Source organism: Protopterus annectens, chromosome 9.part0, assembly GCF_019279795.1.
Source record: "Protopterus annectens isolate FY-2018-M chromosome 9.part0, PAN1.0, whole genome shotgun sequence".
Classification (NCBI taxonomy): Eukaryota; Metazoa; Chordata; order Ceratodontiformes; family Protopteridae; genus Protopterus; species Protopterus annectens.
In genome coordinates this window covers 1,510,932,300-1,510,956,839 of record NC_056743.1, presented here as the reverse complement: position 1 = coordinate 1,510,956,839, position 24,540 = coordinate 1,510,932,300, and the positions used below count along the sequence as shown (strand labels likewise).

At 42.4% G+C, this 24,540-nt stretch overlaps 1 protein-coding gene across 2 annotated transcripts in view; it reads right to left on the bottom strand.

Annotated features, from left to right (window-relative positions):
• The window catches only part of COLGALT1 (collagen beta(1-O)galactosyltransferase 1), a 1,137,248-nt gene that overhangs the window by 238,066 nt on the left and 874,642 nt on the right, over positions 1–24,540 (bottom strand). For both annotated transcript variants that reach the window (XM_044084453.1, XM_044084454.1), the window contains exon 9: positions 13,805–13,937. In XM_044084453.1, coding sequence (XP_043940388.1) covers positions 13,805–13,937 — 133 coding nt within the window. The remainder of the gene's footprint in view (positions 1–13,804; positions 13,938–24,540) is intronic.

Below are 24,540 nucleotides of genomic sequence, written 5' to 3'. Positions count from 1 at the left end.
GGGTATGTCCTAGTATTCAGAGGAGTCAGAGTCATCGGTCTCATGGTCTGTAGAATCAGAAGGGAAATCAATTCTTTGTCTTTTACAGAGGAAAGGCTGGCTTCCCCTAATTAAAGTAATAAGGTCTTCAGCCATTCTAAGCATTTGTTTCTGGCGCATGGGAGCTTGAGAATGCGCTTTGGTCAGTTTCCTAGGCATAGTGTGAACTCTGGACCTGAGAAACTCGGTAGTTTTAGTCAGAAATGAAGTAGTCTGTTTAATACGAACATCAGAAGGTCTGAATACACCCTCAGAAGCCGGTGCCTGCACAGCAGCTCTGGACCCATCCAAAGTAGAGACATCTGCAGGTTACATAATCGAAGAAGCATTGCGTGGCATACCAGACTCCGAATGGGTCTCAGTAGAGGCCTGTGAATCTGTAGAAGCAATTATCAGGGGCTGCGAAGGCACCTCACTGAGTACCGGCAGACTGGAGACTAGCTTAACGGAAGCATCGTCGGCAGTTTTGGACCTATGCGGTCTGTCTTTATCCTTACATTTTTTCAGAAGATCGGTAGTCGGCTGGGTTATCAAAGCCATTCTGGAATACGGAGTACGAGAGCGAAAGAATTTAGCGACTAAGCTAGCCAGACGATGAATAGTTCGGGCGTTGAACAAGGCACAAAACCGACAGCGCGGAACATCGTGGTCTGGGCCTAAACAGGTGACGCAGTATGAATGAAAATCTCTGTGAGGTATTTGCTTTCCACAGGCAAGACAATTGTTAACTTTTTCTGACATCGGTTAGAGCAAGAAAGGATCTCCAACGGGGTACTTAGCTTTAGAAGACTTCAGGTTTGAAACTCAAAAAACAAAAATTTCAGGTAGCGGTCAGCCGGCACTTGTGAACTGCTTCTGCTTCAGGCTCCCGCGAGGCAAGAAAAGCTGATGTAATGGCATCGGCTGCATGTTTTATACCCCTGACGACCTGACGTCATGGAAGAGGTGACAGCATCCAATGCAGAAATTCCAAGACTCTGGTATCTGGGCCAACTGAGGGCAGATAACCCAAGTGTGATGACTGCAACAGTGAAACATGAAGAACATCCTGTTAACTACAGACCCATTAATCTTACTAGTCTCATGTATAAAGTTTGGAATGTATTGTCGCAAACCTCATTAACCTGGACCCTCATCAATTCAGCTTTATCAAGAAGGTCCTACCTCTAACTTCATTAATTTCCTTGAAAAAGTCAACAAAGCAGTTGATAAGAGGTCACATACAGCAATATATGGACCTGGCCAAGGCCTTTAGCACTATTCCTCTTGTAGGCATTATTGACAAACTTGTAAATCTGAATAGAAATCCTTATGTTGTGCAGTCAGTAGCAAACTGACCGTCTGACAGAACTCGTGGCTACAGACATTACTTCAGAGAGCAAAATACTTACCAGTGCTGATACCATAGGGTTCAATGTTGGGAACCTTTCCTATTTGATATCTATTTCTCAGACCTTAAAGCCAACACTTCTGGCTTATGGTTATCCAAGTCTGCAAAAGACTAAGCTGGGAGCTGTCATTCGATCTTCCACTGACTCAGTTGCTTCAACATGGGTTTATACCATGTTAACAAGTGGTCCAAGGAGAACTGTCTCAAATTAAATGTGAAAAAATACATCATAGTTAATTTTGGTAAACAAAACATCTTTCCATACCATATTAATGGTACACCCTCCAATCAGACACTGTTGTAATATCTTGGCACGGTTGACACTATCTTTTTACCATCATGGCACCACAGCACATAGAAAGCCTTCTGTCTTGCTCATCTGATTTCCAAATCCATCTCCTCTACAGCCAAAGTAGTATTCATTCCCCTTTAATCACATCTCATTAGTCTTCTATGGTCAAGATTTATGGATGAAGTCAAAAATAATGGGAGAAAGACCCAATATAAATTTCAACTTTTTGAATATTACTCTAATTCACTGAAACATAAAACAAGTTTTGCAACCAAGTACAATTTTTGGAAAACTAATTAAGGAACTGTGGTGTCTGGTAATACTGAATGACTGGAATCCTCAGTTGTTTACCAGAAAATTAAAAATTGTATGAAGGACTGGGCAAAACTATGAGGCAAAATCAGGGGAAACTAAAACGTATGACTGAAAGAGGGATTAGCACTGCATCCAGTTAGGGAGCGTTAACAAAACACAAACCAAGTCTGTGGAACAACACACATATGAATGAATGTTTTCGTGCAACAGAAAACCCCATAAATCAGGAAATTTGGTGCTCAGAACCCTAGCACGTAGGACAGCCAACTTAATGTAGGCCAGATTAGATTTGCTGGGTTGGAATGTGTAATGAAATTTGTTTATAAAGGCACTATGTGATCAAAAAAAGTCTTAGCCAATAAGCAGAAGACCTGAGGACAGGGATGAAAGCCATCTCTGGCAAAGCAGTTCAAGCCGTCTCACAAGCTGACATCTTGACCACCCCTCCCCCATCCCTAGGAATCACACCATTTAATAAGCCAATTGTTGAAATAAATTTGTTTCAAACTGTGGCATCATTCTTAGAAATGGCACAACACTGCCTAAGGTAAGTGTCTCAACTATCATAGACAAACGCATATAGAGATCAACTACATCTGTGTGTGTATTCCAAAGGGTACAGTACCCAAGGTCATTCACCTCAGCATGCATGACAATGACAGCATTCATTCCACTGCTCTTTTAATACTAAGGAGAACTTCCATTCTAAGCAAAACAGAAGGCTAAAAAGGTACATCATACTCTATGACAAAGTGTGAAATGGCACCACTATGTGTACTGCATTCTTACATTATACATTTTCAATGTGCATCATAGCTAATCTGAAGGAAAAATGAAAGGAATACATTTCTGATTATTCTTTAAACTGTGTTTAAGTGGGCTGAAAGATCAAAGTGCTGAGAAAGATTCTTCCATAGTCCTGGGCTAGTTCCTGCTTTCTAGTGGGGGAGCATCTGGTTTCCTAGTCAAAGGACGGTTAGTTTTTCTAGTACTGTATTAGGAAAGTACAGTTGTGTACACTTACCATAAATGTAGATGTTCGAGTGAATTTACTGTTGCAGTTATTGCATTTGGGTAATCTGCTGGCAGGTTGCCCTCAGTCGGCCTGAATAACAAAGTCTTGGGTCCTGTGTCAGTTGCTGTCTCCTCTTCCATGCCGTCAGGTCGTCAGGGGTATAAAACATGCAACCGACGCCATTTTATTGAGTTTTTCTTGCCCCAGATGTCAGACGCCCCCCAATGGGGAACAAAAATATATATATATATAAATAAACAGTAAAAATATAAATGCACTTTTAGAAAAATAAACTTTACCTTCGACTAAAAGCAAATACACCACAAAGGCTTTTGAGTACAGTGAAGGAAAGAAAAGGTATAGAAAGGGGGATGGCAGGTGGGTAACCTGGACTACAACAGTGAATACACTCGAACATCTACATTTATGGTAAGTGTACACAACTGTACTATGTTCGTGTTTCACTGTTGCAGTCATTACATTTTGGTAGAATCCCAAAGCTATGGATGGGAGGATGGAACTAAACAGCATTAGTAGCGGCTATAAGGCCCTGCAGGACTGCAGTGGCGAAGCCTGCAATGGATTTGGAGAAGAGAGGTAAATGATAATGCTTTGTAAAGGTATGAACAGAGCTCCAAGTAGCAGCTTCTAGAATGTCTTTGGTTGGGACCCCTCTGAGAAAAGCTGCTGAAGTAGAGGCAAGCCCTGGTGATCTAATCCCCTTGGGCACAGGTTTACCATGGTGCAAATAGCAGAAACGAATGTAGTGGCTTATCCACTTAGAAATAGTCTGCTTTGATATAGCCTTCCCCTATGACCCTGCAGCAAATGCTACCAGTAGTTGCTCAGACTTTCTTAGAGATTTGGTCCTATTTAAGTAGAATCTTAGTTGTCTGTGGACATCCAATGAATGCGGAATCCGCTCCCCCTTGTTCTGCGGATTTGGGTAAAATGTTGGCAGGTGAATGGTCTGGTTAAGAGCCACACTGGATACCACCTTAGGCATAAAAGAAGGATTGGTCCTGGGGGACACCCTGTCCAGGTAAAATATAATAAAAGGCTCCACTGCCATGAGAGCCTGTAGTTCTGAAACCCTTCTTGCTGAAGTGACTGCCAAAAGAAAAGCTGTTTTCCAAGACAGAAATTTTATATCCGCAGTAGCTGCTGGTTCAAAAGGAGGCAGGGTGAGTTTTTCCAGCACAAAATTAAGGTCCCATGCAGGAGTTGGTGCTCTTCTGGGAGGCCGTAAATTTTTGGCCCCTCTAAGATGCTGTTTAAGCAGAGGATGAGAAAAGAGGGGAGGCTCTGTGTTGTAATGAGCTGAGATGGCAGAGGCATGGATTTTTATTGAAGAAAAAGATAGGCCCTTGTCAAGCATCTCAGTCAAATATTGTAAAATCTGAGGAATATTGGGGTTTGCTGTGTCTATTCCTTGTGTTTGGTTCCAAGCACAGAATCTCTTTCATTTATCAGCTTAAGATTTTCTAGTACTAGGCCTTCTGGCTTCCAAAATGACATCCATCACAGATTTACTGAGAGGTGTTTGAATAATTAGTTGATTAGCCATGCTGCAAGATTCAGAGTTTGGAGCTGAGTGTGCAGAATTTGATAGTTCTGCTGAGACAGTAGATGAGGTATTTGAGGCAAGTACCATGTAGGATGGTGAGACATATTCCTTAGAAGTGGGTATCAGTGCTGGCGAGGCCAGTCCAGAAAAATTAGGATCATTTTTGTTTTTTCCTGTCTGACTTTTAGTAAGACCTTGGAGAGTAGAGGCAGAGGGGGAAAGGCATAGACTGATAGGTTTTTCCAGCTGAAGGACAGAGCATCCCACTTTCCATGCTTTTTTGTGATAAGTTATTGTGCAGAATTTGTCCAACTGATAATTTTGGGGAGAGGCAAATAGATCTATGTCTGGGCTCCTCCATTTCTGTGTTAACATGCTGAAGACTTGTGGATCCAGTTTCCATTTGTGTGGGTCCATAAGATTTCTGCTTAGGTCGTCTGCCAGAGTACTTTGTTTCCTGGCAGGAACTGAGCTTGAAGATGTATTTGGTAAGTCAAGGCTGTGTTCCACAAAGCCATGGCTAGTCTGCAAAGGGGGCAGGAATGTGTACCCTCCTTCTTGTTTATGTACCACATAACTGTGGTGTTGTCAGTCTTTATCAGTAGTTGTCCTGGATGAAGTAAGTCCTTGAAGGCTGTCAGGGCATTCTGAACAGCTAGCATCTCATTCTGGTTGATATGCAGATGCATTTGGTTTGGGCTCCATTTGCCCCGAATGCATCTCCCTGCCAGGTGGGCCCCCCAAGCATATTTTGATGCGTCTGTAGTTAGTGTTTGGGTGGCAGGGGGTAGAGTGAATGACAGTCCCTTGTTTTGGTGACATGTCTCTGCCCACCAAAGCAACTCCTGTTGTAGGCAGGGGATGGAGGAATCATTGTTTCCAGACTGTGACAATGTTGATTCCATAAACTTTTTAGGTACCATTGAAGTTTCCTCATATGCAGTCTCACATATGGAATTAGTAGAATGCAGGATGCCATGGAACCCCAAAGCCTGCAGGATTTGTCTTGCAGGTAACTGGGTTTTTGTTGCCATTCATTTGAAGTATGTTGTCAGTTGCCTTTGTTTGTCTGGCAAGAGGTAAGCCATCTGGGCAGTTGCATTCAAGCTTGCACCCAGGAATGTAATTATTTGTGAGGGTACCAGTTGTGATTTCTTTTTGTTTATGGTGTACCCTAGGCATGCTAGAAGCCTTTTTACAAATGCTAGATGTTGAAGAAGAGTGTCCTTGTCCTCTGCTTGAATGAGACAATCGTCCAGATAAGGATAAATTTGAATGCTTCTTTGTCTGCAGAATGCAATTACTGGTGCCAGGCACTTTGTAAAGACCCTGGGCGCGGTAGATAAGCCAAAGGGCAGTGCAGAGAATTGGTAATGCAAAAAACCTGCTTTGAAGTGGAGGTATCTTCTGCATGATTCTCTTATTGGGATATGCAGGTATGCCTCAAGTCTAGAGTTACTAACCAAGCATTCCTGCCTAGCATAGGCAGCAGCTGTTGTAAAGTCAACATTTTGAATTTTGGAATGTCCAGGAACGTGTTCATAATCGATAAGTCCAGTATTGGACGCCATGAATTGTCTTTTCTGGGTACCAGGAAAAGTCTTGAATAAAAACCTTGTCCTTTTTCCTTTTCTGGTACCGGTTGAATAGCCCCCATATCCATGAGGGACATGACTTGTTTTTGGGCCTCTGCCCACTGGTTTTGTGGCAGATCCGGCCATCTGTTTGGAATTGGCAAAGTATGGAAATGAAATCTGGACCCCTGGGATACTATGTTTAATACCCACTTGTTCTGGGTAATTAACTGCCAGTTTTGAGCATGAAGTGCTAGTTTCCCCCCCAAGGGGGCTGCCAAAAGATAAGTGCTTGGTGATGGTAGAGGAAAGTCATTGAAACTGCTTACTGTAGGGTTGTGCGTTGTTTCCTCCAGATTTGGAGGTGGAGGCACCCCATTGCTTAGACCTGTAAGAAACCTGTGATTAGTATCTGGAGCCTTTTGAGCACCTGGATTTGCCGAGTGGCTCTGTTGGACACAGGAAAGGACCAATTTTTAGTAGGCCAGTGCCTACTGAACCTGGGTGGCTGCACTTGCAAGAAATCTTTTACAGTTTGCATCGATTTAGCTTTGTCTTCCATTTTCTTTACAACCTCTTCTGCCTTGTTACCAAACAGAGCATCATGCTGCAAAGGGGCATCCAACAATTTAGCTTTAACATGATCAGGCAGATTTTGCTCCTTGAGCCAGGCATGCCTTCTAAGAACAGAACCAGTAACGGTGGCCCCTGCAAGAGGCCTCCAAGGAATCAAAACCACATTGCAAAGTATGCTTTCCAACCTGTTCTGCTGAATGCAATAATTTCTGTAACAATATTTTCCACACAATCAGAAATCAACATAATTTTCTGTTTCAATAAGCCCATAACATGCTGTTGGTATTTAAGCATATGAAACTGGCAGTTTAGAGCCCTGATTGCCAAGGTTGCAGACGTATAAACCTTCTTACTCCATCAATCCAGCAGCCTGGAATCTCTATTAGAAGGGGTAGGATTTTTGGCTGTAGAGGCCTTTACACCCTTGGGACCCTGAGAAATAGTCTCAGGATCAGCAGCAGGATTTTTGAAAATAAATTTGTGGGAGTCAGGAACCCTGTAATATCTGTCTGGCTTACTAGGAGCCAGAGGGGCAGGAATCAGGAGCCATGCTTGATTCCGAGAACATATCATCAACAATGTCTAATACAGGACGTATTGCCAAAGGCCTATGCTGAGGAAGAAGGAAATCCCTAAGCCTCTTTTTTGATTCAGAGAAGTCCCGACTCTCCCAGTGAAAATGTTCCCTTAAAGTATGCAAAGTCTCTCTCTCCAAAAGAGAGATCCTCAGGAGGAGATGCAGATGGGATGGACTCCTCTGCATCAGAATCCTCATAGGGTGGAATAGAAAAATTCCTGATCAGAAGAGGAATCAGAAGAAATGGAAACCTGATCTGAAGATTCATAATCAGTGCCTTGCCTAGGCCTCTTAGCAGGAGGGGGTTGGGAACCCCTGATCAAGGTAATTAAATCCTCAGACATTTTGATCATCTGTTTTTTAGGCATAGGGGCCTGAGCACGTGGCTCATGCGTCGGTTTTTTAGACATAGATGTTTTTGACCTTGTTTTTGTTGCTAGTGTCGGTTTAATATAAAAATGTTGAGGCATGAAAACACCCTCAGAAGCCAGTGCCTGTTCAGTGGCTCCGGACCCATCCAAGGGAGAGACATCCACGGGGGTTCAATACTCTGAGAATCTCGCGGTATACCGGACTCCGAATGGGTCTCTGTAGAGGCCTGCAACTCAAAAGTAGCAGGTATCAGGGGCTGCAAAAGCACCTCACCGAGTACCGGCGACTGGCTTAGGAGAAGCTTTGTCGTCGGTTTTGGACCTCGACAGTCTGTCTCTGTCCTTTTCTTTGCATTTTTTATGAACTCTGGTAGTCGGATTGCTAACCGACAACATTTCAGGATAATTAAATCTTGAACCAAAATATTTAGAAGCAAAAATATACTGACGCTTAATAGTGCGTTGGTTAAATCTGGCACAAAACCGACAGCAAGGCACATTGTGATCAGGGCCTAGGCAAGGAATACAGTACAAATGAAAATCCTTATGAGGTATTTGCTTCCCACAAGTAATGCAATTATTAACTTTTACTGACATCGGTAAGGAGCAAGAAAAAGTTTCCCCAACGGGGTACTTAGCTTTAGTTTGAAGACTTCGGTTCTGAAACTCTACTATGAAAATTTCAGGAGTCGGCTGACCGGCACTTGCGAACTGCTTCTGCTTTGGGCATCGCACGGCAAGAAAGACTTAATAAAATGGCGTCGGCTGCATGTTTATACCCCTGACGACCTGATGTCATGGAAGAGGAGACAGCAACCGACGCAGGACCCAAGACTTTGTTATTCAAGCCGACTGAGGGCAACCTGCCAGCAGATTACCCAAATGTAATGACTGCAACAGTGAAACATGAAGAACATCCTGACTCTGTGGCTCCAAACCCCACACAATCTGTTTCAAAATGTTACTATGCAGAAAGTACAGTTGTGTGCACTTTACTATAAATGTAGATGTTCAAGTGGATTCATTGTTGCAGTCATCACACTTGGGTTATCCTGCCAGGGGTAGCCTTCAGTCAGCCTGAATACCAGAGGCTTAGTATTTCTGCGTTGGTTGCTGTCACTTCAGGACTGACGTAAGGTCATCAGTGATATAAAAACAGGCAGCTGAAACCATTACATCAGTTTTTCTTGCCCCAAATGTCAGGAGCCCCCAAACAGGGAGCTAAGTTATGGTGGAAAAACACCACCAGTAAAAAGTATATAACAACAGCCCTGTAAGAAGTGAGGAAGAGAAAGAGAGAGAGAGAAAGGGGCTGGAGGGTGGGAAACCAGGACTGCAACAGTGAATACACTCACATCTACATTTATGGTAAGTGTACACAACTGTACTATGTTCTTCGTGTTTCACTGTTTCAGTCATCACACTTTGGTTGATTCCCAAAGCTGAAGAATGGGGGGAGGCAGTCGAGAAGAGTTGGGGCTGGCTAGTATGCCCTGCAGGACTGCAGTTGCAAAGCCTGCCCTGGATTTGGAAAAAGATTGGCAGGTGGTAATGCTTGGTGAAGGTATGAACAGAACTCCAAGTTGCAGCTTCTAGAATGTCTCTGGTAGGGACTCCTCTGAGAAGGCTGTAGAGGTTGAAGTTGCCCTAGTGGAATGTGTTCTGACCCCATGAGGAGGTGGTTTCCCATGGTGCTTGTAACAGAAATGGATACAATGTGCTATTCATTTGGAGATTGTTTGCTTTGATATGGCCTTGCCCTCTGCCCCTGCTGCAAAGCTGACTAGTAACTGATAAGATTTCCTAAAGGGCTTAGTCCTACCAAGGTAAGATCTGAGCTGTCTGTGCACATATAAAGACTGCAGGATTCTTTCCCCCTTATTTTGAGGATTAGGGAAAAAGGTGGGCAAATGGATAGATTGTTTGAGAGCCACACTGGACACCACTTCAGGAATGAAAGTTGGATTAGTCCTGAGGGAGACCCTGTCAGCATGAAAAATGAAGGGTTTCACGGCCAAAAGAGCTTGTAGCTCCGACAATCTTCTGGCTGAAGTGATGGCCAGAAGCAAGGCTGTTTTCCAAGACAGGAACTTTAACTCTGTTGACACTGCAGGCTCAAAGGGGGGGGGGGGGTAGCGTGAGCTTTTCCAACACAAAGTTAAAGTCCCAAGCAGGGGTAGGGGCTCTTCTTGGTGGCCTTAAGTTGTTAGCCGCTCTCAGGAACTGCTTGATGAGAGGGTGCAAGAAGAGAGGTGGCTCGGTGCTATAATGAGCAGAAATGGCAGAGGCATGGATCTTAATGGAAGAGAAGGATAGTACCCTGTGGAGTAGGTCTGCTAGGTAATCCAGGATGAGAGGTAAAGAGGGCTGTGCTGGGTCCGCTCCTTTAGTCTGGATCCTGGAACAATACTTTTTCCATTTGTCCGCATAGGATTTTCTAGTACTGGGTTGTCTGGCTTCACGTATGACATCTAGTACTTGCTTGCTTAGGCTGGCCACTGGAGGAGAAGTCAAGGAATAAGCCGGGCTGCAAGGTTCAGGGTCTACAACTGCGGATGCAAGAATTGTCCCTCCTGTTGAGTCAGAAGAGTTGGGATCTGTGGGAGGTGCCATGGAGGCAACGGTGACAGACTGCGCAGTAGTGGGTACCAGTGTTGGCGTGGCCAGTCTGGGGCAATCAGGACTGCCCTTGGTCTTTCCTCCCTTACCTTGAGTAATACTCTTGTAAGAAGAGATAGGGGGGGAAATCATAGACTGAGAGATTTGCCCACTGGAAGGATAGGGCATCTCTGGTGCAGAATTTGCTAAGCTGGTGGTTGTAGGGGGAGGCAAATAGGTCCACCTTCGGGGTACCCCATTCCTGGGTCACAAGGCTGAAGGTGTTGTGGTTTAATTGCCACTCATGTGGGTCTAGGAGATTTCTGCTCAAGTTGTCTGCCAGAGAGATTTGTTTGCCTGGCAGGAATTGAGCTTCCAGGTGAATCTGCATGGCTGAGGCCATGTTCCAGAGGGTCATGGCTAGCCTGCAGAATGGGTAAGAGTGGGTTCCCTCCTGCTTATTGATGTACCACATCACTGTGGTGTTGTTGGTTTTGATTAGTAGGGGCCCTGGAGAGAAAAGGGATCTGAAAGCTCTCAGAGCATGCTGAACAACTAGCATCTCCTTTTGGTTGATGTGCAGATGAATTTCATTTGGGCTCCAGTGGCCCTGAATGCATCTGCCGTCCAGATGTGCACCCCATGTGGAAAAAAAATTTGTACCCCTGGGATACTATGTTGAGGACCCATCGGTCGTTGGTAATGGAGGCCCAATTTTTTACATGGTGGGCAAATTGTCCTCCTAGGAGCACGAGCAATTGGGCAGAGGTGAGGAGAGGGGTTGAGAAGTCATTGTGAATTCTTTCCATAAGGGGGTGGCTTAGCACTCCCTCTTTTAGAAGTGGAGGTCCTCCATTGCTTAGATCTCTGCATACCCTGAGACTAAGTCTGGGAGTCTGTTTCCCTTAGGTCTAGTTTGAGGTGGCCTTGAAAGGGCTGGAAAGGACCAATGTTTTGAGAGGCAATGCCTAGTGAATCTTGGAGGCTGCACTTGCAAAAATTTTTTTTGACTGTCTGCATAGACTTAGCTTTTTCTTCCTTCTTTTTTAAAATTTCTTCTGCTTTGGTGCCATATTGTTCCTGTTCAGAGGTGCGTCTAACAATTTCTATTTGACATGGTCTGGCAAGGTCTGTTCCTTAAGCCAGACATGCCTTCTAAGTACAGAACCTGTGACTGCTGCCCTGCAAGATGCTTCTAGGGCGTCAAACCCACATTGCAGGTTATGCTTGCTGACTTGGCTTGCAGAATGCATAAACTCCTGTAATTCGTTATTTTCTGCACAGTCAAGGAAGGTAGATCATTTTTGCTTAAGTTCCATAGTATGTTGTTGGTATTTCAGCATGTGGAACTGACAATTTACTGCTCTAATGGCAAGAGTTGCAGAGTTGTATACTTTTTTACCCCATCTGTCTAAAGCTCTGAAATCCCTGTCCGAAGGGGTGGGATTCTTAGCTATAGTTGCTTTTATTCCTTTAGGTCCTTGGGAGATGACTTCTGGGTCAGCAGTAGGATTTTTGAAGAAATTTGTGAGAGTCAGGGACTCTGTAGTACCTGTCAGGTTTCCTGGGAGCAGGGAGCAAAGTATCAGGAGTTAGACTGGACTCCATAAAGACATCATCCACAACAACCAAAACAGGAGGAATAGCTAAGGGTCTAGGCTGTGTTAAGTCTAAAAATTCCCAGAGTCTCTTTTTGGACTGAGGATAATCCTGGCATTCCCAATGGAAATGCTCTCTCAAAGTATGTAGGGTTTCACCAAAAGAAAAATCCTCTGGAGGGGAGGCAGAAGGAATGGATGCCTCTGCACATGAATCCTCATAGGCAGATAAGGGCATGTCTTCATAATCGGAAACCTCAGAGTGGTCGGACTCTTGGTTAGATAAAGCTGCTGGGGACAAGTCTCTTTCTTTTAGCAGGGGAAGGCTGGCTTCCCATAATCAGCATGATCAGATCTTCCGCCATTTTAAGCATCTGGGATTGTGTCAAGGAAGCAGCCGCTTGAGTTTGGGTCATCTTTTTAGGCGTAGCTCATACTCTTGGCCTTAGAAACTCAGTAGTTTTAGAAAGAACTGAAGACACGAATTAAGTCGTCGGTTTGTGTCGAATACTGGTAGCACGAAGAATGTACTCAGAAGCCGGTGCCTGCACAGCAGCTCCGGACCCATCCAAGGTAGAGACATCCGCAGGTTCCGTAGTCAAGGAAGTGTCTCGTGGCATACTCCAATGGGTCTCAGTAGTGGCCTATAAATCCACTGAAGCAGGCATCAGGGGCTGCAAAAGCACCTCAATGAGTACCAGCAAACTGGCGACTAGATTAATAGAAGTGTCTTTGGCAGTTTTGTGTCTCTATCTTTATCCATACGTTTTTTCAGAAGATCAGTAGCCGGATCGCTTACCAAAGCCATTTCAGAATACGGAGATCGAGAGTGAAAGTATTTGGCTACAATAAGGGCCTGATGATGAATAGTTTGGGCGATGAACAAAGCACAAAACCGGTAGCGAGGTACGTTGTGGTGTGGGCCTAAACAGGTGACGCAGTAAGAATGGAAATCTTAGTGTGGTATTTGCTTTCCACAGGCGAGAAAATTGTTAACTTTTTCTGACATTGGTTAGAGCAAGAAAAAAGGATTCCAAATGGGGTACTTAGCTTTAGAAGACTTCAAGATGATTCAATTTTGGAAATGAAAGTTCAGGTAGCGGCCGACCGGCACTTGTGCAAACTGCTTCTGCTTCGGGCTCCTCGGCAAGAAAGACTGATGTAATGGCGTCTGCTGCCTGTTTTTATACCACTGATGACCTGACGTCAGTCTTGAAGTGACAGCAACCGACGCAGAAATACTAAGCCTCTAGTATTCGGATCGACTGAGATTTACCCTGGCAGGATAACCCAAGTGTGATGACTGCAACAGTGAAACGCGAATAACATCCCTAGTTATGCCTGCAAGGGAACACAAACAAGATACTCATATATACAGTGTCAAGAATGCCCTTATGAAGGTGTAGCACGAATTTTTAAATATGCAGTGTACAATGCACAAATGCTTAAAGACGGACTCAGTTCCCTGATGCACCCCTCTCCTGTTAGCTGAAAGTAGATGTGTTACCTTTAAAAAGATGCTTGCACGATGAGCTTTGTACTCTCAAGTTAGCGGGGGGAACACAGAAGGAAAACCTACTGATACAGGTACCCCATGTGTGCAAGAAAATCCTAGGATGTTGGCTAGGAAAAACTAGTATCACAGCAAGGTTGTGTGAAAAAAAAAGAAAACAGAGTACAGAACTAAAATATGTTTTATTATTCTCTATACCCAGAAATGCATAAAATGCTAAGTTTTCAAGCCCGTCCTAACTTCCAAATGCAGTCTGTAAAACTTGAGCAAGCTTAAAAGACCTACATATGTGGGATCCTCTACAATTTGCTACACTTGCCTCCCCCTCAAGACAATTAAGCATTATGGCATATCCATGGTGTTCTTTGGCTTTCCTTACCTCTTTCCAAATTATATAGTGGCTAAGAAAGCAGCCCAATTCACCTCTGGTGACTGGACGTCCATGGTAAGGATCCTCGTATCCCGGCAACATGTCAATACCCATGGCTTCAATCTGACTGCTGTTTAGGGCCCTAAAAAGAAAAACACGCATAAACGTATTTGTATTGTAATGTCCTGAGTTTGGAAATGTCATCCTTGGAGCTTTATACTTATTTAAGCAAAAAAAAAAAAGCATGTACGACTTCATAAACGGCAACAGGAAAGCAGGCTAAAAATGCACCTACTCACTAGTGTTTGCAGCAGCACTTAGACTCTAATCCTGAATATTGGAGAACTGTGCTAATGTGATTGCTATTTTTAATAAAGCATTTTTACAAACACAATGAAAAACAGAACCATCTGTTCATGAATTCGTGAAAGGTACTTTTAAACAGTGCTACAAATACCTTCATAGAATACATTTTCCCCACTTCTGTTGTATAGCTACCCTTTGATTTGTTATATTGCAGCATACTAACACCATCAAAACAATGATCTTTGAGGATAACAAATCAGTAGTTCTGTGTAGGACCAGCATTACTTTGTATGAATCTATTACAGTTACAGAAACACCACTTAAATGTGACAGGACATCATTATTCTTTCAGGAAAATAGGCTAATTAAGGGGCCCCGGGTTGTTAGTCTAGTAATAATCTGTGAATCTCTAACTTGTCACTTATTAGGGTTCCCATCTTTTTAGATGCCCAAAGTGGGACAATTTTATTGAAACTTGTGTGTTCAGGCAAACCATGTCATCATCACATAAAAGACCATTATTTTCAACTTATTACCAAAATAAAGACACAGGTGTGTAATGCTGGTTGTTTAAACAATTTTATATAATAAGACAACTTAAATGTTGCATCAAAGTTTTCTCTGACATTTAGAGAAGAAAATCATAAAATATTTTACTTGTAAAATATCAATACATTTACCATTTTTCATGACCCCCCTCCCCCTCCAGGTTAGAACTGCCCAAATCAGTATTGTTGTGCTAAAAGAGAGAGAGAGAGGGTTATAGCTGGGTACACTGGACACTTTTTTCTTCTTTGCAGCCTGCAATACATTCAGATTTTTTGCATATGGTAGGTCATGCAGGCAGAAGCAAATTTATCTGCAAAGTATGTGCAAAAGCACCGGAACCATATGGGGTGGGGGTTCAAGCCCCCCCCCCCCAAATTTTAAAGTCACGAACTGTGCTCCCAGTTCCTGTCTCAGAATTTTTTTTTTTTTTAAATAAAGAAAAATGTGCTAGGGAACAGGGGCAGTATGTGAGAGTACATATGGGCATGAGTGTGTGTGTGTAGAGGGTTCAAAACCAGACTACTACATAAGGGAGATTTGCTTCAGAGAACATTTCTTTAAACTTTAAAGCATGCATACCTCTCAACTGTACAAATGTTTGCAGAATGTCCAGATTTTTACCTCATATTTTTAGGTCTGTTTTCTTCATAAAATGTGTGGTTTTCTGGCAAAACCCTAAATGACAAGCATTTGAGTTTCAGATTTCATTTCTTTTGGAAAATGTATGCCAACACAAATCCTGTTATTCTAGTAACTTTTTAAGTTTATAAGAGCAATATTTAAAATCTGTCTACTTTTGTCACACTATTATTTCATGCTTTAACCAGATTTCTTGCTCTAAGAGGTTGAGATGTATTCACAGCTATTCAGGGAAAATAATTATTCATTTTATTGCAATATTACTTTTTTCAGTTAATAGCTGTCAATGTAAAATTCAGCAAAAATTACTCAACAAATCCTTTCATTTTGTCTTTAACAGGAAAGTCTGACTGGTTAATACCCATTTTCAGTGGAACTCCTGGGAGAAAAGCTCAATTTGCTTACAATGCATTATACTAAGTTCCAGTTAAACACAGTAGTTATATTTCTATTTATACTTACACGCAAACAGTAGTTACATTTATACATTCTAAGATTTTACAGAGTTGGAAGGTACTAAAGAAAAAGCCCATAACAGAGATGAAATTTACTAAAGAGAAAGCCCATCTGCACTTAGTGGATTGTACAGGCAGCAGTCATGTATACAAATTATTTTGTCATTTTAGTGAGAGGTTGAGAGTATGTATTTGGAGAATATCGTACGGTGAACACAAAGTCTTAAACTTGTGATGAGCATGTGAAGGACCAGGATTTGTTAAAATGTTGTTTAAGCAGTAGTTTAAAACTACTGAGTTTGTCAGTGAGTTTTATTTGTGTGGGGATACTATTCCAGAGTTTTGCAATGCATTGGGAATAGAGCGAGTCTTCTGCAACATTTGACTTATTTGTAAGCAACAAGAATTTTTTTTACTAGAATGGAGGTCCCTTGCTGGGCAGTAGGGCAGTAATAAGTTTTGAAGTGTAGAGCATTTTTTTGTATGATGAAATAGTGCGTGTGCTGTAGTTAGTTGCGAGTATCTTGGGTAGTTGTGCAGTTCAAGCCAGTTTAATTGCTTTAAGCTATAACTGGCGGGTCCTGTGAGAGAGACTGGTGGCAAATGTACCTATTTAATTCTAGCAGGAGGCATTTCTGTGCAAATTCATCCCATCAGGAAAACAGCAGCTTCAAGTGATTACAATACACCAGTGCATGGGAGGGGTGGTGGTTTTGACCATAAAGAAACAATATTTTGGAGTGTTTAGTGGTGCTCAGGCAACACTCAGAGTAATTATCAATAAATATTTTGTTATATCTCAAAGATCATTACTCAAAATTCTTAGCTAGTAGAAGTTACTCACATAGGTTTCATAGGTTCATAGGTTTATACTAGGCTATCTGCCCTAAGGCATTTATAAGCCTAGCCCTTATATGAAAAATTACTGTACCCATTAGTTTGTTGTGCCTCTGTCCAGTAGTGACACAGAGATGATTCTCATCTCCCATCCACAGGTCTAGATTTTTCTTGAAGAGAGTCAGTGCTCTGCCTCACATGGACCGGGATTTTATTCCACAGCATAGGGAGTCTCTGAGTGATAAATTTATCCCTTCAGCACGTCCTATTTATATCCGTGCTAAGGTTTAATTCGCTTGCTCTAGTGGTTTTGGTGGATTTGGATTTTTTGAGGTGGAGCATGTCCATTAATTCCGGGTTGGACATGGCCTTGTATGTCAGGCACATGTCACCTCTGAGCAGGCGGTATGCGACTGAATAGAGCTGGAGTTTCTTCAATCTGGCAGCATATGACAGATTTTGGAGTCCTTTATCCTTTTGGTGAGGAACTTTTGGGGTCTCTCCAATTGCTGCAGATGTCGGGTGAGATACATCCCGAATGGGGCATTGTACTCGATCACTGGTCTGATAAGTGAAGAGTACAGGGGAACAATGACCTCACTAGATCTGGATGTGAATCCCTTCATGATCAGGTGGGCAATGTAGAAGGTCTTTCTAACCACTTTAGCTCAAAAGAAAGGCCACTGTCAACCTGGGTCCCCAGGTCCCTGATAACCTCTTCTGTGCTTAGTGGATTGCCACCTATATGGTAGCTTGGGGTTACCTTGTTTTGGACTATACATTTTGGCGTTTAACTTCAGACCATGGCTCTGGCACCAGCTATCTGTTTCCATGAGTCCCTTCTGAAGGATATCCGTGTCCGATGCACTTTCCACTATGGCGCCCAGTTTGCAGTAGTCTGCAAACTTTGTCAAAGTCTCCCATGTTGGCCTGTACTTCTGAGAAGTAGATGCCAAACAATACCTGTGGGACACCACTTGTGACCGGCTTGGAGTCTGACACAGCGCCAGCAACTCTAACCCTGTGGGTTCTGTCCTTAAGCCAGTTTGCAACCCATCTTGTGACATATGGGTTTACATTTAAGCTAGTAAGTTTTCTACAATACCCGAGTGGGTATTGTGTCGAAGCCTTTGCAAGGTCAAGGTAGGCTGTATGGACTGCCTTTCCCTCATCAATGGCCTTGGTGACTGTTTGAAGAAGTCGACCAAGTTCAAAAGGCATGATCTTCCCTTGACGAAGCCAAACTGGGTCGGGTCCAATGTCTGCAAGTCCCCTATATCTTTGTTTATGAGCTCCATTATGATCCTCTCCATAGCTTTGCAGACTAGACTTGTTAAGCTTATGGGCGTAATTACCAGGGTCCGTGGGCGCGCCTTTGTGGAGTGGGACCACAGTTGCCGTCGCCACTCCTTGGGCACGTATCCTGTGGTAAGGCTGAGATTAAACAGCTGCCTTATGTGCAGGTTTAATTCCTCATTTAGTACACAGCCGGGGACACCATCCGGTCCCATTGATGCTGTGTTTTTAGCTTTAGAGAGAGCAGCTTTCACCTGCGCATTTGAGATGTCCGGGAGGCTACACTCGGCTGGGATAGTTATCTCTCCTTTAGGGGGTGAAGTTTGCACTGAACCTGTCTGCCAGTATGTTGGCAATGTCTGTGGGTTCAGTGATTTTTGTATCATTTTGGACTAATTCTGAGCATATCTGGGAGTTTCCACCCAGGTTCCTAACATAGCTGAAAAAGGCCTTATGATTGTCCTTTGAATCCATGGCAATTTTTCTCTCAAAATTGGCCTTAGTTGATTTTATGAGTGCTCGTATTTTTTTACTAATAATGATCAGGGGTGACTTCCCTTTTATGGATTTTGTTCTATCATGTAATAGCTTTGTTTTCTTTTATTTAAATGAATCTTTGCCTATGTCTTAAGTGATGGCTCAATAAATGTGCTTGCCACCACAGCACGCTGGTAATTTGTCTCAGATGCAGGTGAGAAACACTGCTGTGGCCAAGCTGGTTCCTCAAATAACTCTTTTTTTCCCTAGATCCCTCTGTGTGGCAAATACAGCCACTATTGGGTGTTAGAGATGTCCTCTGGAGCTACTGAGCTCCCCTTAGTGGGCATGGGAGAACCCCTTTTGTTGGTGTTGCAAGAAGGGATGGGGGAAGTGTCCCTTGCTTAACTAGAATGTTGGGCCCATCCCTGAGGAAACTACTGCTTCTATAAAAAAATGTGTTTGCCTTACTTTTCCTGTCAAAAAGAAACAGAAAACTAAATGTACAGCTTCTCATCCTCCAGCTTCACTGGACAGCAGTAGTATAAAGTCCAGCTCAGGGTCTTGTACATGCTATTGACCTTTCTTATCAGGTGGTTTCTGGTAAAAGAAAAAGTAATTTCTCCTTTCCTGAAGAGATTCAAGAAATTAAATCCAGACAGGAATGTCACGGAACAGGTACAGTTCCCCCACCTCAGAATTCTGATTCAGACTCGGAGAGCATGTTACCTGAATCTCCCTATGAGTGATTCTCTTTCTCCTAGACTATTTTCACAATATGCAGGTGTATTCAGTGGGAGAACACTGAGGTTTCCCAGTCACACTAGAAAATACTATCAGCTGTTACAGAAGAAATTTCCAGAACCTTCACCCATTTAACCTAGTTCTGCCAGCTTTGAAGGAAGTGTGTGTGTCACTGCCTGCAGTTTTCCTGATACTCAGCCTGCTGCCCCTAAAAAGGCAAACAGAATGTATAAAGTTACTCAGCCTTTTAAGTTTTTATACACTATTCCCAAACATGACCCACCAGCTATAGCTTTAGTTGCTGCCAAACATTTTAACTCTAATCCTTCCTCTTTTGACAAAGATGGTATAAAAGATATTTTAACTTTGGGGAAAAGTGTTTGTGTCTATAACGTTAATTTTTATCATTTTTAGCTGTCAGGTGCATATGTTAAAGTTTGTGAATAACTGTGAATATATGAGGAATATTTTATCTGCAGTTCCTTCCTGTGAGGAAAAATCTGCTGTGTGTCATTTTTTTAGGTCAATAGTTAAAGTGGGTCTACTTCACCCTGTTGAAGGCCGACAATATTGAAGCTGATATTGTCTGCACCAAAATGTCGAACGGAAAGTCACTGCGTGTGTAAACGGAAATCTCCGTAAGGGGAGATGTCTGTTTACTGCAATATTGTGCGATCTAGGAGTTGGTATATTTAAGTAGCGGGGGGTGTGGGGGTGCAGAGCAATTTGTGTTGTGTTTGGGTGTTTTTTTTTTTTTGTGTGTGTGTTCGATGTTCGGGGGTTTCGACATTTTCGTGTCGATTATTACGCTGTCGACAGTTTGAGTTTGACAGCGTAATATAAACACGTTAAAGTGTGTTTATGACTGTAGATTCTATATATCGTGAGGCTGCCCTTGTTACTGTGTTGAGGAGGTCTGCCTGGTTTCATTCTCAGAACTTCCTAGAGGATGTAAATAAATGAGCTGTTAAATTCACCTTTGGATACAGTGTTTACTCCTACAGTTGCTAAAGTTGTCAAAAATGTGACAAGAAGGTTACGCTGATACACAGGGAATCTCTCAGATTTTTTTTATCCCTCCCTGTCTAAAATTTCCAAAGGTTATTTTGCTCCCTTGTCCAACTGTAGCAAGAAAACAAAACAAAAACAGTCTCAGCAATATGCTGATAAGCAGGCCTTAAAAAACAATGGTGGGGAGGTTCCCTAAAAGAAAGCAGGACCCCCCCCAGAGCAAAAGAAAGTCAGAATGAGTATGTTAGGGGCCTCATCTCACCTCTAGCCCTGGCAGTCTGTTATCCCTTCCCGAAAGCCAGATTCTCCACTTCTCTCTCTTTGGCAAAAGGCCGTTTCAAACAAATGGATTCTGAGGCTGACTCAGTGGGAAGAGATCCTGCCTTTGCACAGTATTATTCCACATCCCCAGACCAAACCCCTCTGTTCCCTCCTGTCCAACAGCACATACTTTACTGGGAGAGAGTAATAGAAATAGTTCCCATTTCCCAGTGAGGAAGAGATTTTTATTAAAGAATTTCTGATGCCAAAAAAAGAAATGCCTGTAGATTAGTTATGGACCCTTTTATAAACCAGTTTGTGATGGTGCCCAAGTTCAAGATCCTTTTACAACACAGTCTCTTGCACCTTCATACCCATTTGAGATTTTTTGGTAACCTTCGATTTAAAATATGCTTATCACAATGGTATCCATTAAGGCTTCAAATAACTCTTAAGATTTTATGTAGCTGGATCCCTATCTGTTCTCTGCCTTTGGGCTATCCACTGCCCCAACAGTGTTCATAAAGTGTCTAGTTCCAGTTATAGCACAATTACAGGCTACATGGTAGCCACGTTTTTCCATATTTAGATGTTTTGCAGACTCTTTCAATATGTCAGGAATCTCCTCCTTTGGTGAGAGCTCATATGCAGGCTGGGATTCCAAGAGAACCTCAGTATAGCTTTTCTACCATAGAAAAAAATATATCTACATTTGATGCTATTCTAGGTTTTTTCCCCTGATCCTTCCGGTGTTACACATACAGCCACTATGGACTTGGGGTTAGCAATGTCTTCTGTGACTGTTTGGGACCCCTTAATGGGCAAGGGAGGGAATACCTCAGTATCCCAAGTCTCATGGCATTTATGGTTCTCATGATGCCTCTGGCAAGACTACAAATGAGAAAGATACAATGGTATCTGAAGTTTCTTTGGTCCCAGCACCAATACCGGTTATCTTTTCAGATTTCAGTTCAGGGTTGTGTGAGAAGAGAAATCACTTGAAGGAGGCATCACCCTGAATCCAACCCCCCCCCCCCCCAGCTCCAAAACAGTCAGTCACCACAATTACCTTGTACTTTGCTAGGGGGATAAAAGTGCAAGGTATCTGGGACAACAAACACAGGCACATGGACATAAATGTAAAGGACAAGAGACACGAGCACAAAGTTTGCCTTGGCAAGGCACTCAACTCTCTAAATCACCTTTGGTCCCCAGGACCACTTCAAGTTGTTACGGGCAATACCACAGTGATTGATGTGGCACATAAAGCAAGGGAAAACTAGGTCTTACCTCCTTTGAAGAATCTCAGCCTACTTCCTACTTTGTGTCGGAGTAAAACTGTGTGGCAGACAAACTGGGCAGGACAAAGGTAGACCTTCATGAATGGAAACTAGACAGGAGGTTTTCCAAGATCTGATTCATCTCTGGGGAGTTCTTCAAGTAGGCCTTTTTGCCTTCCCAATGAACAATCAGCCGGCAAAATTCTGTTCCACGGCTGCATGCAAGAAGGCCTGGAAGACAGACGTCTTTTCCTTTCCTTGGACAGGAATATTCCTCTATGCTTTTCTTCCCTTTCTGATATTCAGGTTAATTCTCAACATTCAGAAGGAATCCCCCAAGATCACTGTGGTGACTCCCTTCTAGCCCGAGCAACACTGTTTATCCCATTTTTGGGAATTGGCTATGGGCAATTACCACAGGTTTCTCACACAATGGATCTAGTCACACAAGAACAAAGATGAAAGAGGTAATTAGGAACATATTTTTCGGACTTCCCTGCAGGCTACTCTATCAGAAATACTGGGTGAGAAAATTGGTGTAACTAAGGAAATTGTTTTATTTTTTTTTTATCTGCGATACAGAATCAGAATTGCCTAGACATAGTAAGGCCTTGCTGAGTTTAATTCTGGTGGCTGCCAAAAAGCATTTACTAGAAAATGGAAATCAAAGTCTAAACCAATTGTACTACTAGTAGTAAATATAGTTCCAAAACTGAAGAAAAACAAACAGTCAAAAAACAAAACAAAAGGTTCCGAACCAGTAGGTGTAAAACTCCAAAGGTTTATTAGGAAATGTAAAAGTACAGCACTTTTCGTCTCCCTTAGTAGGAAGACTTCTTCAGACCAGGTCTTTTACATTTCCTAAGAAACCTTTGGAGTTTTACACCTGCTGGTTCGGAACCTTTTGGTTTGTTTTTTGACAGTAGTAAATATAGTAACGGAGATAAAACAACTGAAGTGGATGTTTTAGAAAAGGGTAGGAACAAATTACATGGAAAAATACATGCAGAATAATGTTATGAAGACGGAATAAGGGAAGGCAGGAATTAAATGAGCTTTGTAATATTTGACTGACTGGATAGATAAGTGACGTATAATGTTTGCAATTGAAAATATGTCAATATGATTTCTTTTCATTTATATAAATGTATGATTATCTGTGTTGTAAGTGATAATTTAATAACAATGTTTCTTGTTTAAAAAAGAAAGAAAAACAGGGTCATTTTATACATCCCAAACTCAAAACAACTTTAACTGACTGGCTGAATCTTAGGGACTTGTTTACAGAGGATGTGCAGAAGACACTAAATGGGGACAAGAAGTCCCTCTACTAGAAAAATAATATATTATAAAATGGAAAAGGTTTTCTAGGTGGTTCCAAAAACATAACCTGAACCCATTCAGAGTAGTGTTTAATTGTTTTACAATACTTGTGAGTTGCCTTTCTATTTGCATGTCTTACTACTACATAAATGTTCATTTGTTTGCCATTTCAGCATGTCTGCCCATAGAATCACCCCTTTTCAAGGAATCCCCATGCCAGTGTATTTTTAAAAGGGTTTTGCATAAGAGACCTCCGAAAAACAGTGGCTCCTTTTTGGCACATTTTGCGTTAGAGAAGCTAAAACTTGTTCCATTTGAATCAGCTTATCTGTCTGACATGAGGTTCTTAAGATGGAAAAACACTTTACTCCTTGCTCTGACCTCTGCAAGAAGAATATCAGAGTTGCAAGCCCTTATCGTAGTTCCAACCTTTTTATTTTCCACAGGACAGGTCTTCCTTGAGTACTAGTCCTTCTTTTATGCTTAAAGTGGCATTCAAATTTACTTAAAGCCAAACTACCCATATCCCTCAGTTATTCCCTGAGCCCCAACATGAGGGAGAAAGGATACTTCATATCTTGGATGTCCACAGACAGTTCAGGTACTGTCTTGACATTACAAAAATTTTCAGAACTTCTGCTCAGTTGTTCATTTCTTTTTAACGTAAGGAGAATGGACAACCTGTGTCAAAGTAGACTATTACCTTTTGTTATTCCCACTGCAACAAAACTACTCCAGCCAGGATCAAGCCATATTCTATCATACCTTGGTTTCATCTATAGCTTTTTGGGAAGGGTAGCAACTTGGTCCTCTCTACATACTTTTATAAAGCACAACAAGCCAGATACCTTCTCCAGGTCCAAGCTTTGCTAATACCATTCTCCAGGGCTTTCTGGACTCTTCTTCTACCTCCCAGTTGTTCTAAGCTATGGTAATCTACCCATACAGCTTAGACCATCACAGAAATGATTAATATGAGGAACACAGTACAGTTGTGTAAATAAATTTACCATGGCAGTAGATGTTCAAATGATCACTGCTAGAGTAACCACTCCCTCCAGTCCCCCATTCTTTTTTATTCCAGTGTGTGGGCTTTTTTTTTGGTTATTCCTAGCAATGTCTTCTCAGGGCTCTCTCTCTCTCTCTCTCATTTGGCATGAAAGCGCTGAAGGTCTTGGCATCCAAACCTGCCCTTTTTAGCCAGCTCAGCTCAAGCTAATGGTTTGGGTGAGTGGAAGATGCCCTGAATCTTTGCAGGATATAACATTTATAGCTTAGGATACTGCACCAGAGATCATTTGAACTGTTATAGTCAATTTACCTACACGACCGTACTTTTCTACAACCAAAAATGATTACATGCAAATTTGCATTTTATTTCAATATTATTTGAAAGGTGAAGTAATAGTTGGACTGAAAACTCAATGCAGATTTAAGTAGCAAAGCCTGTGGCTGTGCCTACATGGGTGTGTTCTTTTAATCAAACTCAGAAACCAGCATTTATTGTCCCCAACACTAGGGTATACAACAGGAAATGGAAGTATGGACTCTGGTTTTAGTCTATTTC